The sequence below is a fragment of the Oncorhynchus masou genome, chromosome 11 (assembly GCF_036934945.1).
Source record: "Oncorhynchus masou masou isolate Uvic2021 chromosome 11, UVic_Omas_1.1, whole genome shotgun sequence".
Classification (NCBI taxonomy): Eukaryota; Metazoa; Chordata; class Actinopteri; order Salmoniformes; family Salmonidae; genus Oncorhynchus; species Oncorhynchus masou.
Window position 1 is genome coordinate 25,266,372 of NC_088222.1, and position 19,138 is coordinate 25,285,509.

The 19,138-nt window shown below is 41.2% G+C and overlaps 1 protein-coding gene across 2 annotated transcripts; it reads right to left on the minus strand.

The window, feature by feature from the left end:
- Positions 1-19: 19 nt before the first annotated feature.
- Positions 20-17,754, minus strand: LOC135548372 (amyloid beta precursor protein binding family B member 1-like). 2 transcript variants are annotated; one of them, XM_064977907.1, is made up of 14 exons: positions 17,680-17,754; positions 16,245-17,053; positions 15,840-16,045; positions 11,994-12,056; positions 11,766-11,842; positions 11,625-11,685; positions 11,350-11,496; positions 11,131-11,258; positions 9,275-9,389; positions 9,030-9,114; positions 8,210-8,290; positions 7,623-7,738; positions 7,292-7,468; positions 20-5,461 (listed from the first exon to the last, which is right to left on the minus strand). In XM_064977907.1, exons 2-14 carry the CDS (start codon positions 17,032-17,034, stop codon positions 5,300-5,302), a joined length of 2,208 nt encoding a protein of 735 aa, XP_064833979.1. In that variant the 5' UTR covers positions 17,035-17,053; positions 17,680-17,754; the 3' UTR covers positions 20-5,299. The 2 variants fall into 2 exon arrangements, with proteins under 2 accessions (XP_064833979.1, XP_064833978.1); XM_064977906.1 differs by having other exon boundaries at positions 8,195-8,290.
- Between the last annotated feature and the right edge of the window lie 1,384 nt (positions 17,755-19,138).

The window sequence follows — 19,138 nt, forward strand, 5'->3', positions numbered from 1 at the left end:
AATAATTGACTCAAAGACATTTCAGCTTGTAATTTTTAATGAATTTGTAAACATTAAAAAAACATAATTGCACTTTGACATTATGGTGCATTGTGTATAGGCCAGTGACAAAAAAATGTAAATTTTATCAATTTATAATTCAGGCTGCAACAAAAAATGTGGAAAACGTCAAGGGGTGTGAACACTTTCTGAAGGCACTGTAAATCTAAACGTAATGCCCTATGATGACCGACATAAAGGTCTGTGAGACAACAGAGGACTTTAGACTGCGGAGGCTGCATACTGAAAATCAACAGAAGTACTGCTAGGACAATTAGAAAAACGAGAAGAAAGCAAATACAGGGAAAGAGGCTATGGAAATGGTAATCCACTGACTGTCAACTGGAACACAGCATATTTACATGTGATTATATTTACCCCTTCCGGTGTGGAACTCATTTAGATTATTAACAGCAGGCAACGTGGAGAGGAGGAAATAAAATGTTGAAATAATTGTAGATGGTGTTGGCTTTGTTTTATTGACACAGCCTCATAAATATTCATGTTAGTTGTACATTTTTTTCATTTCAACTGTAAACTGAGACAACCAGGAGCATATTCTTCAGTCTCTCACTCACATTGATGATGAAAAAAACATTTCCAAGTAATTCATTGCAAACTGTGTATGCATCTGGTCTTCTACAAGTAATCCAATTTTTGTTTGTTTTTAAACCATGTTTGGAGTGCATCCTGAATGAGGTGATGTGCACCCAGCTACTCACAGTGCTATTCAGTGGACAACGGCCCACACCAAAACAGCTCCACTTTTTATTTTGTCCTATGACAGTTGATTTTACTATACGTGTAAAGTACCAGTCAAAAGTCTGGACACATCTACTCATTCAAGTTTTTTTTTTTTTTTTTTACTATTTTCTACATTGTTGAATAATAGTGAAGACATCAAAACTATGAAATAACACATATGGAATCATGTAGTAACCAAAAAAGTGTTAAACAAATCAAAATATATTTGAGATTCTTCAAAGTAGCCACCCTTTGCCTTGACAGCTTTGCTCACTCTTGACATTCACTCAAGCAGCTTCATGAGGTAGTCATGGAATGCATTTAAATTATCAGGTGTGCACAGTTAAGTTAATCTGTGGAATTTATTTCCTTCTTAATGCCGTTTGAGAAAATCAGTTGTGTTGTGACAAGATAGGGGTGGTACATTTACATTTACATTTAAGTCATTTAGCAGACGCTCTTATCCAGAGCGACTTACAAATTGAAGATAGCCCTATTTGGTAAAAGACCAAGTCTATATTATTGGCAAGAAAAGCTCAAATAAGCAAAGAGAAACGACAGTCCATCATTACTTTAAGACATGAAGGTCATTCAATACAGAACACTTCAAAAACTTTGAAAGTTTCTTCCAAGTGCAGTCGCGAAAACCATCAAGCGCTATGATGAAACTGGCTCTCATGAGGACTGTCACAGGAAAAAAAGACCCAGAGTTACCTCGGCTGCAGAGGATGAGTTCATTAGTGTTAACTGTACCTCAGATTGTAGCCCTAAAAAAAACACTTCACAGAGTTCAAGTAACAGACACATCTCAACATGAACTATTCAGAGGAGATTGCGTGAAACAGGCTTTCATGGTCAAATTGACGCAAAGAAACCACTACTCAAGGACACCAATAAGAAGAGACTTGCTTGGGCCAAGAAAACTTAGCAATGGACATTAGACCGGTGGAAATCTGTCCTTTGGTCTGATGAGTCCAAATTCGAGATTTTTGGTTCCAACCGCTGTCTTTATGCGACACAGAGTAGGTGAACTCCGCATGTGTGGTTCCCACCATGAAGCAGGTGGTGTGATGGTGATTTGCTGGTGACACGGTCTGTGACTTCTTTAGAATTCAAAACACACTTAACCAGCATGGCTACTACAGCATTCTGCTGCAAAACGCCATCCCATCTGGTTTGCACTTAGTGGGACTATCAATTATTATTTCATAGTTTTGATGTCTTGTAGAAAATAGGAAAAATAAAATCCCTTGAATAAGTAGGGTGTCCAAACTTTTGACTGGTACTACATATACATAACATTACATGTACATTCTTTAGATATAATAAAAAAACTAACCATTTTTCTTGCATTACAGTCATCAGTGGATATTAAAGGAAACAAAACATTTAGAAAATGCTCACATACAGTATGAACAAAAGCTATCACTTCAAGGTTTTCTTAATACTCTTTGAACACATCATGCGAAACAAACAAAAGGCACACAAAAGTTCAGGTTTGTCAAGAGAATGTACATATATTTTCCATGGCTTATGAGAGGACATGATCACATCCCTATCATATTAGTGTTGCGGTTCATTTGGATCAAAGTCTGTTTCTCACCCTTAATGTGTAATCATTAAATAATATTCATCTTAAATTAAAGAAAAGCATATGACTTTATGGTCATTGACTAATCCTTAGACATATTAATCATTTAAATGTCACCAAAGCAACCTAAACATCTCAAGCGTATCCAATGCATACGCTTGATCCAATAGGTAGGTTAAACGTATACCCAAGACTCCCTATCGTGTCCTATATTTGTCCTCACAGAGCTGAAACACACGGAAGACCTCTGAGCTCCCCTGTTCTGAGTCTGGGGTCAGTCCTTATATACCATTTATGGGTCAGCCATGCAATGTGCTCCCATAGGTTGGCATCTACACTGTAGTGAATATATGGGTGAAAACAGGTTTCTCAGCAAAACTGAAAAGAAACAGGTGAGAAATATGTGGATGAGATGTGGTGACAGTCACTATTGAAATGGGAGGAAAAACATTTGAATTCATGTAGTCATATCTATAGCCACAAAACACAACATTTCTTGAAAGTAGTATTGAGGCCTCCAGAAGCAAAGCATGGTACAACATTACACAGTGTGCATTCAAAACCAAATAGAACACCAGGAAGCTCTGTTTGTATAAGGCAACCAATGTCTGACACTTATAGTAAGTAGTGGAGTACATAGTGTGTATAGTAAGGAGTAACAATTATATGACCAAAGGATATTACACGGACACAAATTCAGTTAACATTAAACAAAAAAAAATCTGAATGTGTAAAACCAAAAAACTAAATGGTACATACACTTCTATTTTTATGAGTCAAAACTTAGTGACAGAGCAGCTGAGGCAAGGCATTAGTCAAATTCATTATTGTCTGGTCAAACTGCTGTCCAAAACAGATCAGAGAGAGGAAGAAGAACTGTGGTGCTACAATGTGAAGGAGGATAACTATAGTCTAGCGATACAGATTTGGAAACACTGCTGCACCAGTGACCACAGTTGTAAGAACAGAGGCAAAAAAAGGCACGTCTACCTCACAGATACAGTATATTATACACACTTAGAAAAATATAATTTCATAAAAAATATAACTTATTTTGAACCAACTGCATTCAAATAAAGGGGAAAATCTAGTCAGTCAACTATGGGATAACTTATTTTAAAGATGTCGTGTTCATATGACTTACACCGCAAGGAAGAAACTCCAACACATACTTTAAGTCTGTCTCTTTCACAGAAAAACACTGTCTGTGGGTAAGCAACACCTTCCGTATTGCAATCTCTGCATAACAAAATGCCTTCTGAAGACTGAATGTGTCCGGCTTCTTAGCTCTCCTATAGTGTTGTCAGACACACTGCTCATGAACAAGACTATTTGAAAGCCCACCCGAGGGCAGTCATAAGTGTCAAAAACGTAAAATAAAATCATGTCGGTGTTAAACGAAGTGTGTGGTAATGACATACTTTGGTGTAATTTGAACTGTATTGTTGGTTAAGGGCCTGTAAGTAGGCATTTCACTGTTGTATTCGGCGCATGTGACAAATACAATCTTATTTGTCAGTGTCATGTCTATCACAATACTAAACGTACCATCTGCCCTTACACCCAATTGGTTAAGAGACAAAGGTTGGCAGATGTTACTGTGCAGGGACACCTCGGTAGCTAACAGTAGCTCTGTCACTCTGCTTAGACGTAACAAAAAACATACACTAAAAATGCATAGAGAATGTAGAGGGAACAGCGTATAACACTTGACACGTTTGTGTAAAAACGTACATGAAAGAAAAATGTTGTTAGACAGATTCAACATTTTTTGGGTTATCTGAACATAACATAAAAGGATGGTAAAATCACCTTCAGGTCAATTTCCACACAATAGATCTGAAGAGGAACACCATAAAAACACATGATTCTTCTAGCTTTGGCATCACAAAGATGATATATATTCCTCGACTCCAACATACAGTACTCCCCTCTTGGTATACAGCTGGAGTGCAGTAAAAGATAGCCAAAGCTTTCTTTTGAGATTTGAGAGGTTTCATTAAAACTTGAGCCATGCTCCAAAAGTATGCCATCTCCATTTCAGAATTGAGGAGCTGAACTACACTTTTTAGTGCAATTTGCAATACACATACAAATAAAAATATAGCTATAAAATAAAGATAATGCACTTGCTGATTTACCAGCTCCATCAGATGGAAGAGGGGATGCTAAGCTATTTAGGCATTAACAAATGTACTGTACAAAGTATTGATTTTAATGACCCCAAATATTCCATTCGTAGCTAGCGAGTCTTAGTTCTTCCACCACTGACATTCACCATGATGCATTTTATACAAACTTCTCATGCCAATATATTTCTCAATAATTTCTTTCAAATCTACGTTGAAATGAAAACCAACATGATAGTTCCACAAGCAAATGGCATGAGTTCAACATTCACAATTCAATTGCACTTCTTCCATTTCTATCCTCACAAATAATATACTATATTTGTTCTGCAAAACAAACAGCAGAGACAATGTTACAGAACAGTACTGCTTTCCTAAGCATAATTAGTGTTGGTACTTTGCAAACTAGACCAAGTTTAACCAACTATTGCTGTCATTCAAACCACTGTCCATGAGTCCAGCAGTTTCCTCTTAACAGATCACAGATTAAACAAACAATGGAAGGAAATCATGGCCTACTTGTCCAACCAAGGATTACGTGAAGGAAGTGAAAAGCGTGGAGCAGCTGTGGGCAGTGCTAGGCTCACTGGTACCCCAACCACACCGGCAGCCCATACTGCCCACGGCTCTGACATCACATCTAAAAGAGATGACAGGTGTTGAGAGTGAAGCAGGTTATACCATAACACCTCAGGGTGGGGGGAGAGAGAGGGAATGGAGGAGTGAGGAGAGCCATGGCTGGCATGGTGGGCTGGGCCTGGGGGTGGACTGGAGTGGGTTAGTTGGTTGGCACCTCTCAGGGCGTCTGGGACCCAGACCTCTTGAAGCTGCCCAGCAGGCTCTGAACCCCCTTCTTGACACTGGAGCCCACACGACGTGCCACGGAGTCGGCCGGTGGGCCTGGCAGACAGGAGCTGGTACTGGGGGGCCTTGCGTCCAGACACTTCTGGTAGCGCAGCTGTCAAAAGTCACACAACATAAGCACCAAATCTGAATATAAAATTAAACTTGGACTCAAAATATTTGGTGCAACAAGGCTGTGCATGTTTAATATTACCGCGTAGTAAAACAGTCCAATCCCTGCAAACTCCTCCCATTTAGAAGAACCACTCACCTAATGTTTCTGAAAAAGTTGCCATATCAAATAGAAGTCCATTCACATTTTTAGTTGTGTCCACTGCCGTTTCATTGGCTCCTTGCACATTGGCTCCTTGCACATCTCTCTGTCCATCTGGCTTACCAATGTCCTCTGTTTCAGTGTCAATTTATTTGTCCACTTATCTGTGCTTCCATCCTTGGTACCATAGCCAGTTAGCTAACTTCATTTGCACTGTTTTGGGCATTTAAGCGAACCACACAACCAAGCATTAGACTAGCATGAGAAGGAAGCAAAATGACTTAATCTAAAACCTCCATGCAGGACTTGTATGACATTTCTGTACATTCTCTTACAGGGATGTCTCGCAAAACATAAAATAGCAGAACACTTCTCCCCTGTGTGCATAGAGCTGTCACGAACTCACTGACATGGGTAGCTTTGCAGGGCAGCAGTTGATACAATGTTGAAAGTTTGCTAGCGACAGTGTGAGCTCAACACAGACAGGCGGAGTAGAGAGAAGTGACTGAAAGACAACCTGAACCAACCTCTGTGCATAGCCAATGTACTTTGTGGCGAAATCTGCACGGAGCCTTCACCGTGCGCTGCCACTTTAAGAGAGCATGAGCAGTAAGGAAGGAGGAAATAAAGACAGCCCTTTCAGCTCTTTTGGGAGGCGCAACAGTTTGAATGTGTGTGCTGTGCTGCAGAAGTTTTGTTTGTTTTCAGCGTGTGTAGTTCATAAAGTATTTAACTCAATCATCGGTGTGATCGCTCTAGGTCGTGGTGGTTTTCATTTGGGACCGCACCCGTTATGGATCGCATGGATTAGTAGCAACATTGTTGCGAAGCTTTAACATACAAACCATCAGACAGTACACCAGCACGCCTGACGACCACAGCTAAGACCTCTCGTTCTCTCTTCCCTCTATCATCCCAGTGCTTTATCCTGCAACAGACTCTCTATTTTTCAAATGCACTTCCCATTGAAATTCATTAGAGCTGGACTATTATTGCCCTGCCAGAAGTATTTGGATGGACATTTTAGTTAAAAGGGAGGTTGCTTGCAAGTTGTGTATTGTTATGTGAACTGTATTGAGGTGAGCTATACTAATGACATGTGGCCGAGAAGATTGTGGACATTTTTAAGGCCTTTGTTGTGTCTATGAACACCCCCACATTCATACCCTCTGCACTCATCCACTGGAAGATAATACAGATTATTGCAAATCCTCTGTTGATGACTGGGTTCTTTCTTGTATGAAGTTGCTGTTAAATTGCTCTGCCATTATTAGTATTATTATTACTGTATGAGGGATTCTTGTTGGGGTTACCCCTGTGCTGTGATGTGGGTTTTATATGGTGTGTATTCTCTTTTCTCTCCACTGGCTATCTGGTAAACAGGCTACACTCTAGGCAGTCTCTTCTGCTGATGTGCGTGGGTCTGGTAGTGGTACTCTCTCTATTCTACTCTTTTCCTTTCGGCATGGTTAATACCTGCCTGCCACCCAAACAAAATCTTTCTTTACCCCTCTCTAATAAATACCGCTACAACTTTATAAAGGATATTTATTTTCACAAGGATATTTTCTGCTGGACAATGTGTCCGGCAAAGTTTTTATTTGTCTGCTTGAATGCATTTGTATTGGCCAAAAGCCCTCAATCGTTGGATGACAGAAACGTTGCACTCACCATGCAGGCGGCCTGCACAGCCTCACTAAGGCTGGCAGCGTTGGGTTCACACCAGAACATGTGGCAGATGAAGTCCCCGGGGCCCTCGGCCATGATGAAAGCAAAGGTGTGGACGTCCTTCCCCACGCCTATGAAGGACAGGAACCGCACACGGCACTCAGAAAGAACCTCCTCTGTCTGCAGGGAACACAACAGAACACCTTGGGTCAGACTATTCCCACAGCAATTTAAACAACCTCAGAGCTTCATATTGGAAAGACATTAAAAATATATATATTTTTGAGATTGTGCATGTACACTTGTGTGTGTGACTATCTGTGTGTGTGCTCACCTCAGCTGTGACTATTGTAAGTGTGGCTGAAGCCACGTTCACAGTAACTGGCGTCCACTCTTCCTTCTCTTTGGAATTGATTGCTGTGTTGAGGGCTACGTTGACTAGGTCCATACCTGGATAGGACATACCACTCAGGTTAGCTGCACATCTGAGTACACTCAATACCTGAGAATTTCAGGAAAAAGGATGGAATTACAGGAATTGTGTTAGTCATACTTCACAGAAAACCAAGTGTTAGGTAATAGCTCAATATCCCTAACCAGAGGATAGCTCATAGCAGTCGAGACGTCACACAATAAGACATCAGTATCACAACCTGTAGAAGAAATTAGTAGAACACATGCAATACTTTGAGACATTCAATAAGTCAATGTATATTGAGTGCATTTCATTAAGTGAACCCCAACTTAGTTGAAAGTCAGTATTCATTTAATTACAGTACCAACATACGGGAGGACAAGTGGAAGGTTAAATACAGGCAGTGATCGAGAAACATACAAGTTTACCTGAAATGTAATTCAATACACACCATCACAACTCTAGGAAAGAGAAGAAAAAGCATTCCTTACCAAAGCGTTCCTTACCTACGGGTTTAGCCACCGGCACGTTACCCAGGTAACGTACCTGGAAGGACTGGACTAGCTCATTCTTTGGTGCAGGGAATTCTGTAGGGAGAGGAGAGAGACAGAAAACCACTGTGACATCCTATTAAAACCATTCAAAGGACCTGAAGTTGCCCATAAATACAATTGGTTTTAGATTATACAGTAAGTAAATGGTCATACTAGGCTCTGGCAGTATCCAGATTGTCATACCGACCTTGTACCATACCAGGATATTTGGTAATACCGGCACTGAACACAAGGGATGCCGTTTTCAAACCCCACTGATATATGTAAAATCCCATACAGAATGCTAACTAAATGCTAAGGAGCGCAAAGCAAACATTTTATAGCATCTGACATAAACTATACAACTAACTCAAAAATGCTACTCAGTTTGCTTGCATGCACAAAACAAATATTAGGCACCTGATCCAGGAAGAGATTTTCTGCTGTTACCAAGCAAATGCTTGATTTTGGAAGAAGCTAACCACTTAGCTAGACGGCTAACTAGCTACTAAATTAGCAGAACAAATGCACAACTGCAGACCATTTAACACATTTTAGACAGTTAACTTAATTGTTATTAGAAATCGAGCTGGCAACCATTTAGTTGTGAATTCCATACTGCAATTAGATCACATGGCGCATGCTGCACAACAGTGAGTGACTCACAAGGCTCCAGTCTCTCGTTATTCTGTGCTTGTAAACAAACACCAAGTGACTAGGGACTAACTCACAAACACCCCGGTATACGGTATACCACCAAGTCTACGTCATACATCAAGTGCCAGTGTTTTACCCTGGAAAGGAATGTCCACCAGTTTAGAGGGGTCTATGTTGAGTCTGTTCAGAGAGGACTTGGATGATTTCCTCTGGGCCATTATCTACAGAAAAGGAATGACAGGAAAGACCCGATACAACATGTCAAAAAATAAAGACACAAAACGACCCCTGAACCCCAGTCAGGTGAAAAAAGGGAGATTTCATTCAGGTTCAACGTGGAGACCTGAGTATGGTGCAGTGAACCAAAGCAGATGGGCTTACCTTAGAGCAGATGTCATGCATGCTGGTGGCAATGTTCTTAGCAGGTGTATCACACCTGAACACATGGCACTTCAGAACATGAGTCAGTTTGTCTCTCGCCACGTAGGCAAAGTCCCTAAAGTTCACACAAACAAAGAGCCGTCTCTTGAGAGGCCGTTGTAAAGGCTGATCATGACAATTGAGGCAGATGAAATGGACAATGCTGAAATCAATACATTTTGATAATATCAGGATTTACTCAAGAGAACTAGCAACCTAATAGCATAAGCTTTCACAAATACAACAATGAACAAATGTACTAACAATTAGGACTGAGAACACTTAGTGTTGTCAAACTATGATTAATAGCTAAGCAAACATTCTCATCTATAGAAACTGATCAGAAAGTCATGGGTGTGATTGAGAAATCATGGGTGTGATTGAACATTATGGGATAGGGGTGTGGAATCAATATGCTAACTATGAAAACCACAACTATGATCAATTCTATGTGACATGACGGAAGATGGTGGATACGACAATAACAATACACTACCTCTCCCTGTGTGCCCAAGTGCAGCCGGTTAGAGAGAGAACCCCAAATTAATAAATTCAACAGAAAAAGCAGGGTTCACAAAATAAGGCAACAAAAGCCAGACAAATAAAACCAAAATAAGAAACATTGTCTGTAGTAAACTGGCACACATTTTTAGTATTCAAATATGAAGAAAATATAAAGAAATGTATACTGAAAATATAAACGCAACATGCAACAACTTTAAAGATTGCACTGAGGAAAACAGTCAATTAAAATAAATAAATGAGGCCCTAGTCTATGGCTTTCACATGACTGGGAATACAGATATGCCTCTGATGGTCACAGAAAACTTTTTTTTTAAGACGGTAGGGGCTGGATCAGCAAACCTGTCAATATCTGGTGTGACCACCAATTGCCTCATGTAGCACGACACATCTTCTCATAGAGTTAATCAGGCTGTTGATTGTGGCCTGTGGAATTGTCCCACTCCTCTTCAATGGCTGCGCGATGTTGCTGGATATTGGCGGGAACTAGAACACACCGTCTTACACGTTGATCCAGAACATACCAAACATGCTCAATGGGTGACATGTCTGGTGAGTATGCAGGCCAGAACTGGAAGAACTGGGACATTTTCAGCTTCCAGGAATTGTGTACAGATCCTTGCGACATGGGGCCGTGCATTATCATGCTGAAACATGAGATGAATGCGGCGGATGAACGGCACGACAATGGGCACCAGGATCTCATCACGGTATCTCTGTGATCTCAAATTGCCATCGTTAAAATGCAATTGTGTTCGTGGTCCATAGCATAACCCCACCACCACGGGGCACTCTGTTCAGAACGTTAACATCAGCAAACCACTCTCCCACACAACGCCATACACATGGTCTGTGGTTGTGAGGCTGGTTGGGCGTACTGCAAAATTCTCTAAAACAACATTAGAGGTGGCTTATGGTAGAGAAATGAACATTCAATTCTCTGGCAACAGCTCTGGTGGACATTCACTGCACGCTCCCTCAAAACTTGACATCTGTGACATTGTGTCGTGTGACAAAACTGCACAACCACAGCACAAGGTGCACCTGTGTAATGGCCATGCTGTTTAATCAGCTTGTTGATATGCCACATCTGTCAGGTATTATTTTGGCAAAGGAAAAATGCTCACTAACAGGGATGTAAACAAATTTGTGCACAAAGTTTGAGCGAAATAAGCTTTTTGAGCGTATGGAAACTGTTTAGGATGTTTATTTTCAGCTCATGAAACTTGGGACCAACACTTTACATGGTGCATTTTGGTTTTTGTGAAGTGTAGTTAGAGTAGCAGGGGACTGACCTGCCGTTGTCCCGGCCCACTCCCCACACTCGGATGCTGACGATAGGCTGGGTGTGCAGCAGAGTCTGGCCCAAAGGATCAATCAGGTTCAAGGTCTCATTCTCCAGAACAAGGAGCATGTCTTTTCCCTGTGTGAAAACACATTTCAGAACATTCCTCTTAACATTGTTCTACCAACACTATCCAGGTAATACTCCCACACATAAGCCATTCTCTGACCTCTCCCCAGATCCCAGCCGTGTCGTGCAGGTTGTGTTTGTGGTAAGAGAGCTGTCTGATGCAGTTGTTGACAGCCACGCTGCTCTTCCCTGGAGCCATCTCCTCCTCTGATATCTCCACCCAGCCCAGAGACCGCACAGCAAAAACCTTTTGAGAGACACGAGGAGAGGGAAAGAGTGATTAAGAGCATGTTGAGTGTTAAAACAGAAAATAATGTGTGTAGGATAGGAGTGGAATGATTGGTTATGTCTATTTGTCTGAGTGAGAGCACATACCTTAGCATCCAGGTCATTGATGAGTGAGCTCATCTTCTCCTTTCCTTCAGACTGTGAACAGCTGGATGTGAAAGGAATCAGACAATATAAGCATACAATGATAATACATTGTACCTGAAGGGTGGGGGGGGGGGAAATCACCTGAGATTGATAGAGGCATAACGCAATGTGGCTCCTTCAAAATCCTTCAGGGTCTGATCAGCCATTGCATCTTCCTCCTGAAGATATATCAACAACAGTAAGAAGTCACATTTCCACATTTGAGATAGAAAATAGTAAGCAGTTGATATCTAAACATTGAAAACCTCTGAAAAAAGGTTTGCAAACTGCATTGATGTTAGGTTTGTTTCAAGTACATTTGGCACTCACCTTCCAGAACTCCTCGTCATTAAACCTGTTGGGGCGGGACTGGGTGAGACTACTCCACGTCAACTGAAGATACAAAAAAAAAGAGACAAGGACCAATTAGAAGTAGGAAACTAAATCCGTTAGCACTAGCAGTGGGTGCTTAAATGGAAATACAATGACTGTGTGACCCTAATTGCCACAGTCAGGCCAAAACCTAAAGGACTGTGTCCACAGACATGGAAGGAAGCTAAAGGAATTCCACTACCTAAAAATAGTAAAGCACCCTTTGCTGGTCTAACAGCCACCCAATCAGATTTCTGCCTGTTCTTCGAAAACTGATGGAGAACATTGTGTTTGAACAAATAAAATGCTATTTTTCAAAGAACAAGCATGCAAATAGGACAGGGCACTCAACTTGTAATGCACTGACTGAGATGATTGATGATTGGCTAAAATAAATGTATAATAAGATACTGTAGTTGGAGCGAGGGCTGTGGTGGTCATTACATTTTATCAGGCGGTTATTGTCATGCAAAAGACTGCCGGTCTCACGGTAACTGACAGTTAATTCAAATAAACACGTTTAGCATCTCCAGGCCTCCAAGCTGTATTCAAGCCACAGATGTGCGCCATTGAATAAATCAATTTAATATACACCATCAGAATAAATCCATAATTTATTTTAGGCAGGTCTAAATAAACAACGATATGAAGAAAATGTATTTCAGAAGAGCAGAATAGGAGTTGGCCTACTGTTTGTTACCTGGCTATGTGCCATGCCATAGGCTTGTCCACTTAGCAGACAAGATATGCTTATAAATCCTGTGCCATAATTTTATATTATATGAGTTTATAGTAAGAAGAATTAAAACTGAGCTGAATAAAATATAAACAATATTTTTCCCATTCTGAGGCGAAGTGGCTATTTTGAACTCAAAAGTGATCATTTGAAAACGGTCCTACATTTGAAGTCGGAAGTTTACATACACTTAGGTTGGAGTCATTAAAACTTATTTTTCAACCACTCCACAAATTTCTTTTTAACAAACTATAGATTTGGCAAGTTGGTTAGGACATCTACTTTGTGCAGGACACAAGTCATTTTTCCAACAATTGTTTACAGACAGATTATTTCACTGCATCACAATTCCAGTGGGTCGGACGTTTCCATACACTGAAGTTGACCGTGCCTTTAAACAGCTTGGAAAATTCCAGAAAATTATATCATGGCTTTAGAAGCTTCTGATAGGCTAATTGACTTCATTTGAGTCAATTGGAGGTGTACCTGTGGATGTATTTCAAGGCCTACCTTCAAACTCAGTGCCGCTACGCTTGACATCATAGGAAAATCAAAAGAAATCAGCCAAGACCTCAGAAAAACAATTGTAGACTTCCACAAGTCTGGTTCATCCTTGGGAGAAATTTCCAAATGCCTGAAGGTACGATATTCGTCTGTACAAACAATAGTACACAAGTATGAACACCATGGGACCATGCAGCCATCATACTGCTCAGGAAGGAGACCCGTTCTGTCTCCTAGAGATGAACGTACTTTGGTGCGAAAAGTGCAAATCAATCCAAGAACAACAGCAAAGGACCTTGTGAAGATGCTGGAGGAAACAGGTACAAAAGTATCCATATCCACAGTAAAACGAGTCCTATATCGACATAACCTGAAAGGCCGCTCAACAAGGAAGAAGCCACTGCTCCAAAACCGCCATAGAAAAGCCAGACTAGCGTTTGCAACTGCACATGGGGACAAAGATCGTACTTTTTGGAGAAATGTCCTCTGGTCTGATGAAACAAAAATAGAACTGCTTGGCCATAATGACCATTGTTATGTTTGGAGGAAAAAGGGGAAGGCTTGCAAGCCAAAGAACACCAACCAAACCGTGAAGCACAGGGGTGGCAGCATCATGTTGTGGGGGTGCTTTGCTGCAGGTGGGACTGGTGCACTGCACAAAATGGATGGCATCATGAGGAGGAAAATTATGTGGATATATTGAAGCAACATCTTCCGACTTCAACTGTATTTGTTAGATTTATTTGGCAAATTTAGTTGTGAATGGTACAAACCTTAGAAATAAAAACATATGGGCAGCAAGATTTGACTAAAGGCTATTGATGATTTGAGAAAGTCACAACAAAAAATGCTTGCACTCTGTTCCTTGCTTCAGGCTGCACACACCGTTCTCTCAAGTGATCATATTTTCACCCATCAGACTATTCTCAATTTAATCTTGTCTTTACTATTAAGTCAAATCAGTTTAGATTTAGAATGACCCATTATGGGAAGGAACAGGGGCACCTTTCCAGGCAGTTCATTATTCAATCATGCCGGGTAGGCTCCTCCGGTTATTTCACTCCATGCATCAACCCCTGTTTGAGGAGCATGCAGCCTCTCGTTTCATGACAGGTGATATTCCGCCCAATCTCTGTATGCCATGGGCTCTCCAACCCTGTTCCTGCAGCTACCCAGTGCTTAATTTGGGAAACCAAGTGAAATCTGTTCAGGAACATTGTTGTTATCACAAATAAACATATTTCTGTTGTCAGCCCCTCTCTCTGCAGCTCGAGAAAGGAATGAAGGAGAGAGAGAAGATGGAAACACATGGTAGTGAGATTCTGTAGTTAAGGTAGTGTCAGCTTATTAATTATAAAAATATATTTGTTAATTGGTATTATTAGGCTATTCAAAATCAAATTCACTCTAATTGTAGGCTAACTAAACCAAATTAATCTTCGCCTTAGAAAGCACTGTATATTTTGTTGTGTTAAGCTTTGAAACAACATCCACAACAACCATGTTTTCCACTCAGTTTCAACCTGTTGTTAAACTTCCTTTTTTCAAATTGATCAATAACTGTGCGGTGAGTTTTAAAAGCATGATATTGTTTTGATAGTGTTTGATGTGATTTTCAATTGTATTTACACTGATGTCAAAGTGGTTAGAGGGACAATAGATCCCCGAGTACCAGGCCATTAGCGACCTAATGGTCGTTAGCGCGTTGGGTACTACCAAGGCATGTCCAGAGTGCATAAGAGGAGATTACCGTGACTCAATGGTCAGGTGGAATTTTATTGTGGTCATGACTCATGACTGCGGCGGTAATACGGTCACCACAAAAGCCCTATTTGGAGATGTATTGTTAGATTTCAGTGCAGCCTTTGATGTTATAATTTCTTATTGAAAAAACAAACTTGTTTCGGCTTTACGTCCCCTGCCATCACATGGTTGGAGAGTTACTTATCCAATAGAGTATTCTTCAATGGAAACTTCTCTAACATTAGATATGTACAGTACCTCTTTTTACAAATGATTTGCCACTTGTTTTACAAGAACTTAAAATGAGTATGTATGCTGATGATTGCACACACTCTGCACAATAAACAGGTCTTAAATACATCTTAAAGCATTGCATTTGGTTCAGAACTTTCTCTAAGACCTAAACCTCAACTGGAGATGTGCATAAAAGGGTGTGACCATTGAACAAGTTGAGGAAGCTGAACTCCTAGTAGTAACATTGGATGGTGAGTTATCATGGTTAAGTCTTAATGACAAAGTTGTTGTGAAGATGGAGAGGGGTATGTCTGTTTTAAAAAGTGTTTGACACAAAAATCAACTGCACTAGTTGTTCAGGCTCTGATCTTGTCCAATCTTGATTACTTTCCGGTAATATAGTCAGATGCAGCAAAGAAAGACCTAGCAAAGCTTTTTATTTATTTATTTTAAATGTAATATCTTATAACTGTACTGTGTCATGTATTTGTATGTTTTATGTGGGCCCCAGTAAGAGTAGCTGCTGCACGTGCAGTAGCTAATGTGGATCATAATAAACTAAACTATCTCTGCCCTCGAGCTCTCACCTGTGGCTCCTCACTGGGTGTGATGACAGGGGAGGTACTGGAGGGTCTCTCTGGGGCTTCTCCCTCCTCTAGGGGAGAGGGGGGCTCCCACTGGGTGGTGCCTGTGGGGATGTGCCAGTAGTAGGTACCGGACTCGTCTCTGACCCGCATCCACCCCGCAGGCAGGTCTGTGTCCGTCTCAAACGCACTGCGATCCCAGTAAGATTCTACACAACGAGGAGGAACAAGTGAGATAAATGTAAAGAGAGAACTAGGAAATAAGAGATGAAAATAGATGCTCAAACCCGGAAAACTATTTGATTGTGTCACAATCCCTGTTTACGGCAAAAGCAAAGCGCAAGTCATATACACAACCCTTTCACTCAAAGCCCATCCATTGTTAAGACATTTTGTTGCCCCTCTTACCTGGGTCACCATCCGGCGTGCTGTTGGCTGTGCTGCCCTGAGACAGTGACATACAGCTGGAGTCCTCATCACTGGGTGCTGCATTTCTGCCCTGAAACAGCAAGCAGGTTTCCTTGACTTCTCTACTGTCATCTCTCTGAGACTCACTGCTACTTTGCGCCTCAGACGAGTCTGTGTCCCTCTCTCCACCTGTTGGAAGAAGTAGAGGCTCTTCCTCATCTTCCTCTTTCTCTTCTTCCTCTTTCCCATGAGGGGCCTCTGAGTTTTCGATCAGCAGAGGCTCATTCAGGTCAGAGCACAGAGATCTCAGGGTCTTAGAAGAGGGGTTCTGCTCACTGTCCTCCACCTGCTGTTCCACCACTAAAGAGTTCTGGTTGGGGTTTCCTTCTGGGCTCTCGTTGTGATTCAGATCTTGGTCAGAATTTCTATTCTGGTCCTGCTGCCTCTCTGCCACCTTGCGCAGTTGATTCTGATCCTCCTTGAGCCACTTGGCATTGGTCCCTGTGCTGTGCTGGCCCTGCTCGTTCTCCTGGTTCCGGACCCTCTCCTCCTCTCGCTGCTGACTGCACTCATCCTCATCGATGTCATTGCCGCCCTTGGTGCCATTCAGCAGGTCCAGAGGAGTGGATGTGGCATAATTGTGGCGCTTCTTGGTGGAGGTGGTGCCTTTGGCCTTCTTGCTCAGGTCAGAATCAAGCAGAGCACTATGTGGGGAGCGGAGGTCAAGGGTCAGTGAGGACGGCAGACATGTGTTCTCATTGGCCAGATCGGAGGTCTTCTCCAAAGACATAGCAGAGAGCTGAGTGCCACTTTTTGGGATGTGGGGAAACATAAACAGGAAATCACACAGAGGTAGGCCTAAAGGTGTTTGTTTACCACAACATACACAAATGTATGGAGACTGAGTCCATTTATCAGTGTTTAAATGGTCTGCATTAGATAGATCTCATCTCATTACAAAAATATAGCAGGCTGCCAACCGTTAGCTAGCTTCTGGCAACGATTGTTATGCAGTGATTTGAGCTCCTCCCACCAGGAATCCAAGGCTACAGGCAACACAAACTGTATGCTCGTTAGGTAAGGGCCCACTGCATATTAGCTAGATGCTACTATGCAATAAAAATGAGGGACAGAGGACAGCACATCTAGCAAGCTCTACAGAAGAAAATACAGTATCTTGGAATGTAGCCAGCTAACGTTAGCCTAAAAAACTATCACTATTTATATCTAATCACGTGTGGCACACGTCTATCTAGCTTTATAACTAACGTTGGATTGTGTATCATAGTTTATATGCGGTCAAAATGAATCGAGTTGGCAAGCTAGCTACTGTTTGCTAGCTAGTTGACTCGTAACACCATTATTATCCCATTATAAACACACTCGTGTGTGCCAGCGACGCTCTCTAAATAACTTAATTGACCTGGTAACTTACCCTGAATTGTATTTTCCTCGCTTTAGTTTTCCTCCCACCTTTATTTCAGCGGTAAATAGATCTTCTTCGTGTGGCTTTCCGGCAGACTTGACGCTGTGTTGCGTATTGCTGCCTTTCGCAGGTCGGAGTGCGGATTGCACATTTTGGCAAAAAAAAAACTGAAATTTCACCCCATCCCACTACTTTGGCCCTAAACCAATGGTATTCATGACCGGAAGTGTCATTCTAAAGCATATGTCTGGATTTGATTAGAACTTGATCAGCTTGTAAAACCAAGTCTGATACTACTTGAGCCTGATGAGCCTTACAACAAATATATTTATTTTATAATCTACATTAAAGGCATTTTATGAGCCCAAGCCCAAAAAAGACCAAAGGATTGTGCCATTATCTATTTTTACCAATACATAGCCTATGATAGGCTACCGCACATTACACAAGACAGAAAAACATAAATGCCCATAGATGTAGCTATGATCTCTTGGGTAAGTAAATAAAACAAGCTCCAGTAAACAAATCTCTTTGAGTGTGGATTGATTAGAGTACCACAGTATGAGTCATAATTCCCATAAAACCTAGGTGTGCAAACAGGAAATGTTTAAAATCGGTTTTCCACCATTCATTTTTCCCCATATGGGATTTTAGAAACACTTAAAATAAGGGCTGTTTCATGTAGGCTTACCCTGGCATGACGTTTTGATAACCTTGTAAATCTCTCTACAATAAGGTGACTTATCAATATATTCATCTGTTTTTACTCCCCCCAAAATGAAATGCTATTTAGCTGCTAATGTGGCTATCATAAAGAACAACAAAAGCCATGATGATCTGGACGAGACTAAGAGACTCCTGAATCGAGGCAAAGGTCAGATTCTCTAACTATCTAATGTTAGCTAAATTTAATAATGATGCTGGTGCAGGACATACGGCCTACACAGTTACAATTAACTGTAAGCTGACGCATGTATACATTTCAAAATATTTTCCTTAAAGTTGTGCAATGTGCATATTAGCATACCTGTTCTTTCTCGATTGTTGCATCATTATTTCCTTGCATTCAACAGTTAAAAGTTTTGTTTTCCAGATCTTCATTGTAATGACATACTTGAATAATATAGAACTTGAATAAGATGCAGATTACTTCCCTTTCTCTTCATTAAGATTGAATGGTTACGGGTCTGAACAAATAAACTGCTATAGCCTACCGCCATCCCGAGTTCACTCTTCTTTCAAACTCCCCAGCCGTGAGTTGTATTGGCTGCTGTATTTATCATTCAGCTATCATGTTTCAGGTAAGACCCAAATGCAGACTGTGTTGAAGTAACAATGTTTTTTACAGCAACAGGGGCAGGCAAAAGACAGGTCAAGGCAGGCAGGGGTCGATAATATTGAGTATTGGGGCAAAGGTACAGGATGGCAGGCTCAGGTCAGGCAGAGGTCGGTAATCTGAGTAGGGGAA